The sequence below is a fragment of the Balaenoptera musculus genome, chromosome 2 (genome assembly GCF_009873245.2).
Source record: "Balaenoptera musculus isolate JJ_BM4_2016_0621 chromosome 2, mBalMus1.pri.v3, whole genome shotgun sequence".
In the NCBI taxonomy this organism is placed as follows: domain Eukaryota; kingdom Metazoa; phylum Chordata; class Mammalia; order Artiodactyla; family Balaenopteridae; genus Balaenoptera; species Balaenoptera musculus.
This window is the reverse complement of record NC_045786.1, coordinates 100,794,688-100,808,421: the sequence shown is the minus strand read 5'-3', so window position 1 is coordinate 100,808,421 and position 13,734 is coordinate 100,794,688. Positions and strand designations below refer to the sequence as shown.

Here is a 13,734-nt window from a genome sequence, read left to right as displayed (position 1 = left end):
AAATCTCCATGCTGCTGGTTTTGTTAGTAACCAAAGCAGGCTACCAGTGTTAGCAAAGCATATTAGTAGGAATCAAAATATCCATAGGGATTAACTAATGTCATCTCAACACCTAAAGGTTCTACTGTGACCAAGTTCTTAAGCAAAGACTAAGCTTAATATAAGCACATGTGATATTTTGATTTATAATAAGAAATATATATTTGATCTTCATTCCATTTCTGGCATGGAGCACCTAAAACTCTTGGTATTTCTTGTGGCAAGAGTCTTAAAGATGTCTTATATTATGTCAATGAGGTGACTTTTGGAAAGCACCTAAGGATGGGGGTCTAGTTGACAGAGGAGCCAACTCGGTGATTAGAGGGTTGGAACTTTTAGGCCCACCCCCCGGACCTCCAGGGAGGGGACAGGGGCTGTTGAATCAACTGCCAATGGCCAATGATTTAATCAATCATATCTAAGCAAAGAAATCTCTATAATACCCTTAAGGCCAGGGTTCAGAGAGTTTCTGAGTTGGTGAACAGGTGAAGATTCTGGGAAAGTGGTGTGCTCAGGAAGGGCTTGGAAGCTCTGCGTCCCTTTCCCCATATCTTGCCCTATGCATCTCTTCCACCTGGCTGTTCCTGAATTACACACTTTTACAATAAACTGGTGATCTAGTGAGTAAACAAGCTTCCTTAGTTCTGTGGGCCACTCTAACAAATTAATACAACTCAAGGAGGGGGTCGTTGGAACCTCTGATTTAAAGCTCGTGGGTCAGAAGTACTGGTAACAACCTGTACGTGAGATTGGCATCTGAGGTGGGGGAGGGGCAGTCTTGTAGGACTGGGCCCTTAACCTGTGGAATCTGACACTATATCCAGATAGATAGTGTCAAAATTGAGTTGAATTGCAGGACACACAGTTGGTGCCCAGAGAATTATTAGTGTTCTGAAAGCACCTCCTCCTCACCACATTGGAAATTGGGGTTCAGAACATCCATTCAGCACAGAAGCAGGATTGGCTATTCTAGCCCAGACAGCAGGTAGAAAAATAATTTGGGGCAAAACTAAGGATCAGATTAGCTCATATCTGTTTATCTATCAGACTTTTAGTTTATGAATATGTCTGGGTGTCAAAAATTCTTTAATCTTTTCTTCTTGTTTCTTCATTAGCCTGCATCAGCTCACTCTTACCTAGTAGACTATTCGTTATAGTCTGGTATTGTATATGTTGTGTTTCCTTCTAGGCAGAGATGATATTAAAAACTTTTAACCCAATGTTTAATCATCTGTTTGTTGTCGGGTATGGATATCAGGACAGACACAGGTTGTAGGGAGAGAGTGAGAGTGTTCGAACAGAATCCTGGTGGGGACTCCCAGCTATGCCAAACATTTACTCTTTAGTTGCTGGGTCATGGATAAGCTTGGGAGAGGAGCCAAGACAGCCAACATGGCAGGGGTTGAAAGCGAGCATGTAAGGGACCGTTGGGAAATGGTTAGTTGCCAACTAGCATGGTGGTATTTCCATTTTTAACAACCAATAAGGGTTTTATAGTGTATACTCAGGGAATGTCAGCTCCGTATCTAGTAGCTAACTTTGCCTAAAATTCATGTGAAGTGTCAGCAGGTGGGATAGTGCCCTAGTAGATTCATTGTTTCCAGATGTTATTAACTGAGGGCATATGATATACCTTTCCATTCATTATTCTAAATAGAATTATTTGCTTAAACAACTTTCAAATTATGTAACCATCTTAAACAATCAGCTCTACTTTAAAAAGATGAACTTCTATGGAATGGGGTTAATCAAACTTTCTACCACCTTAACATACCTTGTGGTTATGAAACACTCCCGCAGTAACAGTGTAACTATGGTAGTACTCAGGGTTTGAGGGTGAGGGCTGTAGTCTTAAACTCCTAGGTGATTGCTACATGCCACTTCTACCCTATTGATCTAGAACAGTAGGAAGAAAAAGTACAAATGTAGAACTTATGACATTTAGCACTAATTTTTGTACTGTCAATGTTGATTCCTTTTTCCATTAGGACTTTCAAAAGAAAGAAAAAGAATTCTTGGCTAATTTGTCTTTCCCTGATTTTTCATGGAAACCCCTGAACTGGACAATAGTTAAGCTGCTTGGTTTCACTTGGTGTTCATGTCCTTCAGCACGGATTTCGTCATAGCCACACCTGTATTTTATTTTATTTATTTTATTTTTAATTAGTTTTTTGCATGAATCCCAAAAGAGGTCCTCCCTGCCTCTGTAAAGTAGGAAAGAAGTAGATTATCATATCCATGCATCTTTTCATTTGGTGGAGGTAGGAAGAACCCTATAATCTTTAATATTTTCTTTATTATTTCAAATTTATTACTATTATTATTAGAGTTCTCACACTATTTAAAAAAGTGAAATTCTCCCTCCCTTTTCCAGTCCTCCCATAGAAACGTACATTTAAAATTTTTTCAACTAGGTATTATTTTAGTCAGTTACAGAAATTATATACTAATAACCATTCTTAGCATTGGCACTTTTTCTAGACTGACTTAAATCTTAGCAATAGTATTCTACCTATTTGATTTCTCAGAAAATTTACATCCTTGATCACAAAAATTTAAAACACTAAATAGAAACTTTAACAAGGATTTTAAAATAGAGATTGGAAATGGCTTTTTCATCATCTCTCAGAGTGTATCCTACAGCAATTGGATATATACGAAGTTGTTAGAAAATGGCAATCATTCGTTTCAGAGAACACCAGGAACTCAGAGGTGAAGATTCAGTTTTACAGTTCATGTGCTGTATAACTGATTGGAGAAATTGTAAAACATTTTATAAATTATAAAAAGTACACAAATGTAGTTATTTAAATTTTAAGTTTAATGGGATTTTTAGAATAGGAGACCAGATCCTTGAAGGCAGGATTGTCATGAAAACTTCCCTTATTCTCTGATTTGGAGAAGAGACATATGCCAGCATTTCTAACTTTTGGGCATATGAAGACTTTCTGGAATTTAGAATAATATTGCTTCTTCTTCATTCAACAAGTGATACTCCTTATTAGAAAGAGGCTTGATCAGTAACTTTTTTTTTTTTTTTATTTATGGCTGTGTTGGGTCTTCGTTTCTGTGCGAGGGCTTTCTCTAGTTGTGGCAAGCGGGGGCCACTCTTCATCGCAGTGCGCGGGCCTCTCACTATCGCAGCCTCTCTTGTTGTGGAGCACAGGCTCCAGACGCGCAGGCTCAGTAGCTGTGGCTCACGGGCCTAGTTGCTCCGCAGCATGTGGGATCTTCCTGGACCAGGGCTCGAACCCGTGTCCCCTGCATTGGCAGGCAGATTCTCAACCACTGCGCCACCAGGGAAGCCCAGTAACTATTTAATTGAGGATTTTTTCTACAAAATTAAAAAAAAATCATAAGACATAGGTTTAGTCACTATAGAATATTTTGTTCAAAGTCCAAATTATGCCTAGAATTGTACCCTGATTAACTACCATTCTATAGAAGTTCATCTTTTTAAAACAATGTTTATTGTTTGAGATGATTACATAAATTAAGAAGTTGGTTAACCAAATTATTTTATATTTTTTGAGGACGATATTGAGTGGAAAAGTACATTAAGCTCCCTCAGTTAATCACATCTGGGAACAAATGAATCAAGTACCCGATGACAATACACATGAATTATAGGCAGAGTAACTACTCCTCACACAGTTGATATATTATGAGTATGTGCTATGAGACCCATACTGGCTGTTAAATATAGAAATACTTCCACACTCATTGGCAATTCGTCACCTCTGAAAGTGCTCTCCTCCAGTATCTACCATGCATTACCCAGATTTACCCAGGATTCAGCAACTAAAGAGTTAATGCCTAGCATAGTAGGGGGTCCCCACCAACGATCTCTTCTGGAAATCTGACCCTCCCCTGTCTGTTCCGGTGGATCTATGCCCTTTCCAAACAGGTGATTAAATATTGGGCTGTTTTGAATATCCTGGGATATTGAGGATATCCTGGGATACTGAGAGCCTTTTTGCCCTGCTCACAGAGCACTTGGAATCTCCCAGAACCCCTGACCCTGAGGCATCCACTCCCCACCCCTCACGCCCCCCCCCCCCCATCACCTGCCCTCTACCCGCTCTCCCCCTTCTGGAAAGAATCAGTAACACAAGTGATGAACTCTGGAAAATCACTATTTCCAAACCATGTCCCAGGAGCCACAAGGTTGAGGTCCAAGAATTTTGTGGATAGTGTGCCCCACATCCTCTTCCTAAATTCAGCTGTGAAACCACAAGTTTGGTGTCAGCCCCACAGCAAAACTGTGCTTGTAAAATCCAGTGAGGTCTCAATTTCCTCATCATAGTTCTTTCTCTCTCCTGAGCCTCTCACCCAAATCTACCTTGATCCTGTTTTCCTGATTTTGTGTTAGTTTTGTTTCAGCAACCAATGTGTTTTTTCAGACATTCCAAGCACCAGCAACTCTGGGGCTCTGTCACTGAGCGCTGTGACAGACAGGAGGGGTGACCCTCAGAACTCCCATTTTCTCTAAGTCTTTCCTCTCAAAACACAGCTGTGATAAAAATACTGAGTCTCTACATTTTATGGTGGTGTCTTTACTAGCACATTTTTTTTTTCAGCCTTTCTTAGATGTAATTGACATATAAATTTTTAAGATATTTAAAGTGTACATCGTGGTGGTTTATGTATAGGTAGATATTCTGAAAGGATTCACTTTATCTAGTTGATTAACAGATTCATGACCTCACATATTTATCTCTTTGTCTTGCTGAGAACATTTAAGTTCTACTTTCTTAGCACATTTCAATTACACAATGTTATCGACTGTGGTCACCATGCTTTACGTTAAATCTTCAGACTTTATTCATCTTATAGCTGAAATTTTGTACCCTTTACCGACCTCTTCCTATTTCCTCCACAACTCAGCCCTGGCAACCACTTTCCTATTCTCTGTAGGAAAACAAAAGAAAAAAGTCAAACAAAAAATTTTGACATTTTTTTCCTTTTAGATTCCACATATAAGTGATACCATGCTGTATTTGTCTTTTCTGGCTTATTTCACTTACACAATGCTCTCCAGGTCCATCCATGTTGTCGCAAATGGAAGGATTTCTTTCTTTCTCATGGCTGAATCATATTCCATCGTACATATATTCAACTTCTCCTTTATCCAAGCAACTAAGGATGGACACTTAGGTTCTTTCCATATCTTGGCTATTGTGACTAATGCTACCATAAATATGGGAGTGCAGATATTTCCTTGATATCATTTTCATTTTGTTTGTATATATGCCCAGAAGTGGGGTTGCTGGATCAGATGGTAATCCTGTTTTTATTTTTTTGAAGAGCCTCCACGTTGTTTTCCATAGTGACTGCACCAATTTACATTCCCACCAACAGTGCATAAGGTGTTCCCTTTTCTCCACATCCTTACCAACTCTTATGTCTTGTCTTTTAGATGACAGCCATTCTAATAGGTGTGAGGTGACATTTCATTGTGGTTTTGATTTGCATTTTTCTGATGATTAGTGGTACTGAGCACACGTTCATGTGCCTGTTGGCCATTGCATGCCTTCTTCGGAAAAATGTCTATTCAGTTTCTCTGTCCATTAAAATTTTTTTTTATTGGAGTATAGTTGATTTACAATGTTGTGTTAGTTTCAGATGTATAGCAAAGTGAATCAGTTACACATACATCCACTCTTTTTCAGATTCTTTTCCCATATAGGCCATTACAGAGTACTGAGTGGAGTTCTCTGTGCTATACCCTAGGTCCTTATTAGTTATCTATCTTACATATAGTATTGTGTATATGTCAATCCCAATCTTCCAATTTATCCCTCCCCCTCTTACCCCCGGTAACCATAAGTTTGTTTTCCACATCTGTAACTCTATTTCTGTTTTGTAGATTACTTCATTTGTACCCTTTTCTTAGATTCCACATATAAGTGATGTCATATGATATTTGTCATTCTCTGACTTATTTCACTCAGTATGACAGTCTCTAGGTCCACCCATGTTACTGCAAATGGCATTATTCCATTTTTTTATAGCTGAGTAATATTCCATTGTATATATTTATCACATTTTCTTTATCCTTTCCTCTGTTGATGGACATTTAGGTTGCTTCCATGTCCTGGCTATTGTGAATAGTGCTGCAATGAACATTGGGGTGCATGTATCTTTTCAAATTATCGTTTTCTCCAGATATATGCCCAGGAGTGGGATTGCTGGATCATATGGTAGCTCTATTTTTAGTTTTTTAAGGAACCTCCATACTGATTTTCATAGTGGCTGTACCAGTTTACATTCCCACCAACAGTGTAGGAGGGTTCCATTTTTTCCACACCCTCTCCACCATTTATTGTTTGTAGATTTTTTGATGCTGGTCTTTCTGACCGGTGTGAGGTGATAGCTCACTGTAGTTTTGATTTGCATTTCTCTAATAATTAGTGATGTTGCACATCTTTTCATGTGCTTTTTGGCCATCTGTATGGTCACCTAATCTATGACAAAGTAGGCAAGAATATACAAAGGAGAAAAGACAGCCTCTTCAATAAGTGGTGCTGGGAATGAAATTAGAACACTGCCTAACACCATATACAAAAATAAACTCCAAATGGATTAAAGACCTAAATGTAAGGCCGGATACTATAAAACTCTTAGAGGAAAACATAGGCAGAACATTCTTTGACATAAATCGCAGCAAGATCTTTTTTGACCCACCTCCTAGAGTAATGAAAATAAAAACAAAAATAAACTAATGGGACCTAAGGAAACCTAAAAGCTTTTGCACAGCAAAGGAAACCATAAACAAAATGAAAAGACAACCCTCAGAATGGGAGAAAATATTTGCAAATGAAGAAACCGACAAGGGATTGCTCTGCAAAATATACAAACAGCTCATGCAGCTCAGTATCAAAAGAAACAAATAACCCAATCAAACAATGGGCAGAAGATCGAAATAGACATTTCTCCTCTGTCCATTTTTAATTGGATTTTTTGTATTTGGTTGCTTCCAAGTTTTAGCAAATGCAAATAAAGCTGCTATAAACATTTGTGTACAGGTTTTTGTATGAATGTAATTTTCAACTCATTTGGGTAAATACCAAGGAGCTCTATTGCTGAATCATACAATAAAATTATGTTTAGTCTTGTTTGAAACTGCCAAACTGTTTTCCAAAGTGGCCGGACCATATTGCATTCCCACCAGCAATGAATGAGAGTTTCTGCTGCTCCACACCCTCACTAGCATTTGGTGTTGTCAGTATTTTGGATTGTACTCATTCTAGTAGGTGTGTAGTGGTATCTCACTGTTGATTTAATTTGCAGTTCCCTAATTATATCAATATATGATGCTTTCATATGTTTATTTGACATTTGTATATCTTCTTCGGTAAGATGTTTGTTCATATCTTTTGGCCATTTTTTAATTGGGCTTTTTATTTTCTTATTGTTGAGTTTGAGTTCTTTGTATATTTTGGATACCACTCTTTTACTAGATACATGTTTTGCAAATATTCTCCCCCAGTCTGTGGCTTATCTTTCATTTTCTTAATTCTTATACTTTTAAAAGTCTTTGTCTTCTTTGAAAATATCCACGGTGATTTTATGTTGTACTCTTGGGTACATAAATTGTTTCCTCTCTCTCCATGTAATTGGGAACATATTTTTGAAACATAATATTTTTTCTTTTACACTTCCAGGCACATAACCTTATCTATATTCTTTCTATCTATTTTGAGTGGGGAAGGGAGATTAGATTATTCCCAAAGGAATGAAAATAGTTCATTTCGTCATTCAGTTCTGACATTTAATTTGGATTTTTGACTTCTCAGCAAGAGAATTGTCTTGGATGACTGGTTCGCTCAAAGGTACACTTTTTTCTAAATTATTTCATCATATCCTTCACTATGTTATAAGTAAGGCCTGTTAGACCTGATAGTAGAGTTTTTATATAAGGGAAGTGTGACAGGAAGGTGTAGGTGAGATAGGAATGTCAATTTTATTGGTCTCAGGAGACTGATCGAAGAAAAAGGAAGATGGAGGCAGAGCAAGGAAATCAGATGTCAGGACCCTTGTCCTTTCCCTCTCCTGCGAAAGACAGATTAACTCATGGGGTGAAGATAGGTTAGAAACATGTTGATAAATATGAGAGCACAAGAACATTGGAGAGTGGAGCACGTCTCAAAAGTCCAGGTGGGATAACCCACACCTAACGAGTTACCTACCCATGGAGAAGACCAGGCTGGCTACTCAGCTACATAGACCAAAGGATCCAGAAGGCAGTGCATGGATTTAAGGCTTTTCTTTCCTCCTCAACTGACACTCAATTATTTCCCCTTATTACCCAGATGTCATCCTGGGGAAGGGGAGGTTAAGGTGGTGGAACTTCAAACAAAGCACCTAAAGAGATTGAGTCATCCAAGAGACTTTAAATCAGCCCTAACACGGAGTTGAACTTTAAATGGACTGAATATTTAAAAACATTGACACCCGAAAGGAACTCTTTAAACCTGAAGAAACTGAGGTATTGTTAATTGCAAGTTTCAAAGTTTAAGTTTCATAATGACTTAGTAGATGGGACGGTTAATGGGAAAGATCATTAAAGAAACTTTTTTCTTTACATATCTTTCTATATGTAACTAAGTACAGTGTAAATTTGCTATCCTACTATATAAATCTCCTTTTTTCCTCCCTGTGTTATTCATTAGTCCATTCGTCCATTCACCCATCCCATTGAATTGATTTGTTGAAACTACTAAATAAAATAATACATGTTATGCACCTATCAGAATGTGGGACATGTATACACAGTTTGTGTTAGCTACTACTACTACTATTATTATTGATATAATATTGTCATTACTATTAATTTTCTGCATACCATATAGTCTGTTTCCTCTGAGTTAGTTCAGAATCCCTAGTAAATACAACTATGGAGGAGATGGCAATGTAGAAAAGTTATCAATTTTTATTTTATCATGTTTAATGAGAAAAATGCCATCAATTAACTTCACTCAAAAAAACTTTAAAAAATCATATCTGTGAATATAGCCAATATTTTACAGTAACTATAAATGGAGTACAACTTTTAAAAATTGTGAGTCACAATGTTGTAGACCTGAAACTTACATATAATATTGTACATCAACTCTACCTCAATCAACAACAAAAAAAAGCTAGCAATATAACACTGGCCAAATTAAAAAAAATTTATATCTGTGAATTTAAGAACATAGTAGGCACTATTGCTATTCAAATGAATAAAACTCAGCCTCCGACAAGTAAAGCTTGCATTTTAGTGGGAATAAAGTAAAACATACATTTAAGTTCCATAAAGTGTTAGGTTTGTTACAGTAGAAATATGCTTAGGGTTTCAGTTATGGGTTAAAAAGAGGAAGTGATCAGTTTTAGCTGGGCAAGAGGGTCAGGATAAGGATTCAGAGAAGAGGGGAAACTTGGGAACATCCTGAACAGCAGTGAAGTGGTTGAGCGGGGATGGGCATTCCACACAGAGGGAACAGAGTACACAAAGGCGTAGAGGCAGGAAACAATTTCATGTGCTGATGAGATGAGAGCATAGAGTGGGAGAGGATAGGAGTGTGGCAACAAAGGAGGCTGAATTACTAATCCATTAATCCATTCAGCAGATAGCTCTCGACTGTTTACCCTGTCAGGCATGGAAGGTGCTGGGGCTACAGTAGTGGTCTCTGCTTTGATGGACTCACATTCTGAATAATCACAGTCTTCTTCTGTGGGAAACGGGGATTTGTTGAAGGGGGAATGACTTTATTTTTATTGTAGGAAGGTCACTTGGTGGCCGTGTGAAGCAGTGTTTGAAGGGGGCACAAATGAGGACAGAGAGACTAGATGATAGACGGACTAGAGGTAGATGATCATTTATTAATTCAAATGAAAGGAGCTGACGCCACTAGAAGCAAGAACAGAAAGAAGTAAGCTTTGATAACTAGCTTGAATCTATTAAGTCTTGGTGACTACTTGGACCTGGGGTGTAAAAGAGAGGGTAAAACTTGAATGGCCCAGAGTTATCTGACTTGTGTGAGAGGTGATACCCTCACTGAGTTTGTTGTCTCACCTGCTTTTCTAGACAAGCTAGAGCCTGGGGTGCTGAGCCTGGGCTGGGACCTGATGCTCTAGGAACTGAAGCTGGAAGGGGTATGTTTAGAGTGAGTGGTGGGACTGGATGGGATTTGGTGAACAGGGGTGGCATAACTTGCCCTTGGGCTGCAGCATGTGAAACTAAATGGGAGTGTTCCAAACGGCTCCAAGCTGTTCAAGGGGACTAAGAGGGGACCTTTAGCTATGAGGCTATGGGTCTAAGGCAGGCAGTGGAGGAGCTCTCAAGGAAGGCTGTGAAAAAGCCACAGGAAATCCAAAAGAATATCTGCATGTCACCAGCTCTGGTTCTATTCCAGCCTGGGTACCTAATCCCATGAGCTAGTACTGATAACTAAGGGATGAAACAGTATTCCTGTGAAAGCTTGTTTTTAGTTATTCTTTAGCAATGTGGCTTTGGCTCCCCTTGGTTTCTTCCAAATCCAGTAACTTCCATCACTCATTCTAAACATACCTCCAACCTCAGCTCCGGAACCCTCTCATTGGACTTACCTATAGCCATGGAGTATCTGCTCCAACTTTATCACTCACTTGAAGTGGGCTGATGGAATTAAATGCTCCACGAGGGGTCTTCATAGCAAAAGCTATGTATTGGGCGAATTATGGACATACAAAGAAATGTTGGATCATTTTCTCTATTTTATTATTTTTTCAGCTTTGCGTAAGTATGATGAATCCTTTCCAGGTCCAGACATCCCCGATTTCTCAGGGGATGTAAGGTGGTGGCCCTGACGATGGCAGCTGCTTGGCTCTACCTTTAGACCTGGTTCTTCTAGATAGCTCACCTCCTCCCAGCAGCAATGATAGCAAAATCAGAAGCTAACCTTCTTGTTTTTTAAAAATTAATTAATTAATTAATTTGCATTTGCTGACTAGTACTAGCAGCACATGAAATCCTATTTGACAGTTTGTTGTCTTTCCTCAACTTCTTAGGTCAGACCAATGGTGCATGAAGGAAATTTAAGAAATACAGGGTGAAATTAGGTTAAAGTCAGGAAGGGTGACTGATAGATCAATCAGGAAACAATGAGATAAATGTGATGTAGTTTTTCACCCCATTTTGTAATTAGAAAGAAATAAGGTGTGAGCACACACACACACACACACACACACACACACACAAGATCAGATAGCCTAGGCTGGGAGGTAGAGGGTGGAGAAAGTCTCCAAACTCAGAAATTTATTGTGTGTCTTAATCCTGAGCAAAGCTGAGGAGGGAAAAATAAAAAATAAGATTTGTGGGGAGTATAAGAACTCAATTTCGGATATGTTGACTTTGATATGATCATGGGGCATGCAGATGGAGAATATAGGTTTAGTTCGAGCTATGAGAGTGCCTGGATGGCAGTGACACAGAATATCTGACCTGTCCTATATAACAACAGGGTTGTGAGAATTAAATAAATACATGTGAATGTACTTTACAAAACTATAAAGCATTGTGTACCTCCATTATTTTTATTACTATTTTGAGAATCCCAGCTTATAGCATCATTTCTGTGTTTCTTATAGGCAGATAGAATAGTATTTCTTTTCTCCAGAGAAGTCAATGATTTTTCTATGTTCATCTTACCCCGACCACCTCCCCCGACCTCTGCACAGATGCTGAGGTTTGAGGTTTGAGGTTTCTGTAAGCCTCTCTCTGCTGTTCGTCTCACTGTGGACCTCTGTAAGCGCAGAAATACATTGCAGCATCCTCCAGCTGGGAGTCTGAGATCCTGAGGCTGAAGGATTTGGCTTCTTTCTGGAAGTTCACAGAGTAGCGACTGTTGGTTGCATTCTGTTGCTTGTAAGCTTCTTGGAGAATAATGAAAATCATCTCCCCGCTGGGAGGCTGTTTGTACCACAACAAATAATAATCACTCTCACTAGTGCTATACGTACAGTCCAGGGTCACTGTGTCTGCCTCTTGCACAGACACTTCTGGTTGAGGCTGAGTGACCATCTGGGCCACACTGGATCCTGTGGGAAAGAGGAGAGAAAGGACCACCCTGGGTGTCACAGGAGGGAGAGAAAGCAGGCAGACCAGCCCAAACTGGTTCCCATCCCCACCCACCTTTCTTCTGCCTGATCCAAACTTCAGGTAAAATCCATCAGCTTTCTTGCCTCCAGTAGCTGGGACCCATGAGGAGGTAAGATCCCTGTGTTATTAATCTTTCTTCCTACTTCCCAGTCCTATTGGATGTTAGTAAAAGCAAAACATGTGCCTTCCTTACCAAGATAGGTGGAGACCACGACAGCCCACAGCAAACCGGGGACTGCCATGCTGGCAGCTCTCTCCTGCAGGGTGAGAAAAGCCTCTTGTTCTTATCTGAACCTTGGGTATTAGCTGTACTGGGTGACATCACAGCTTCAGAACAGGAACTGTTATGTCAGGTGGGCAGTTGAGTAGCTGTTGTCAACTGTGGTCAACTGTGCAAGCAGTGCCCTCTTCAGGTCACAGAAATAATTACTGAGGCAATTCCTATGATTCACTCCTCTACCCAGAAAGAACTTGGTTTAAAGAAATCTGTTCTGTAAGGAATCTGTTTATACGAGTTTCAGATTTCTATTTATATTCAATGAAGAGACCCTGATATTTAAAACATACCCTATTTTTCCCTTCATTGCTGCTTTTAAAAATCCTACCTTTTATCATAACTTCTCCAAAGAAACCTTCTGTGATTGTGTTAGAACATACTGATTTTCCCTTTAATATTCTCTTATGAATATATGATGTTTACAAAATAAATTTTACGCATAATCTTCGGGCTCTATCTAGGACTTATTATGTGCCCAGTATTGCCAAGAGCATTGAAGAATGCTGTATACCTGTACAACGCAAAGTTCTGTCCTCATAGAGACCATAATATATTTGGGGGAGGAAAGATCAGGGCCTGGAAACAATAGCAAATGCTTTAAAAAGGTAAGTCACTATGAATCAATCTTTCAGATTCAGCACAGTGTGACTTTAGGAGAGAAGGAATTCAAGGATTCACTATTAGAGAAGAAACTTTGGAGGAGATAGAGCTTTAAGATGTGCTTATGGGACTAATATGATTTGACCAGACTGACACACACATAAAAGGGAAATTTGGGTGAGTGGAACAACCAGAAAAAAAATTCAAGAGTTTGAAGTGCTTATGGGTCAGTAAGGAGAATAGATGGACTGGAATAGAGGTATATTTTGAGAAGAAGTAGGAATGAGGTTTAAATAATAGAGAGTGAGCAGATTCAGGGACGGGGATAATGATAAAAGTTGAGATTTGGTAAGTAAGGACATGATCACACATCTGCAGAGACTGGAGTTTTGTAAATATGGTCTGTTTCACCATCTTTTGAAAAAATAAGGTGACAGTTTCTATTTTTCCAATTATGTAATCACTCAAGTACCCCCATGCTCTTATTAGCAATCAGCCCAGTAAAGTTCACCTTGAACTTTCTTCTGTTCTTTCTCTATTAAATTTTCAAAGAATTCTCTATTAAAATTTCAAAGAAATTTTCTCTATTAAATTTTGTTCCACCCCAAAATGGAGTCTAAAGCAAGGACTCAGGTGAAGATAGTTTATTTAGGATGCGATCTTAAGAAGCAGAAACGAGGAGGTAGACAGCACA

At 38.9% G+C, this 13,734-nt stretch overlaps 1 protein-coding gene across 1 annotated transcript in view; it reads right to left on the bottom strand.

Moving 5' to 3' along the window:
• Nucleotides 1-12,405, bottom strand: part of LOC118889744 (T cell receptor alpha chain MC.7.G5-like) — a 257,692-nt gene extending 245,287 nt beyond the window's left edge. The window contains exons 1-2 of the mRNA XM_036841837.1: nt 12,357-12,405; nt 11,806-12,102 (exon numbers count right to left, since the gene is read on the bottom strand). Coding sequence (XP_036697732.1) covers nt 11,806-12,102; nt 12,357-12,405 — 346 coding nt within the window. The remainder of the gene's footprint in view (nt 1-11,805; nt 12,103-12,356) is intronic.
• Between the last annotated feature and the right edge of the window lie 1,329 nt (nt 12,406-13,734).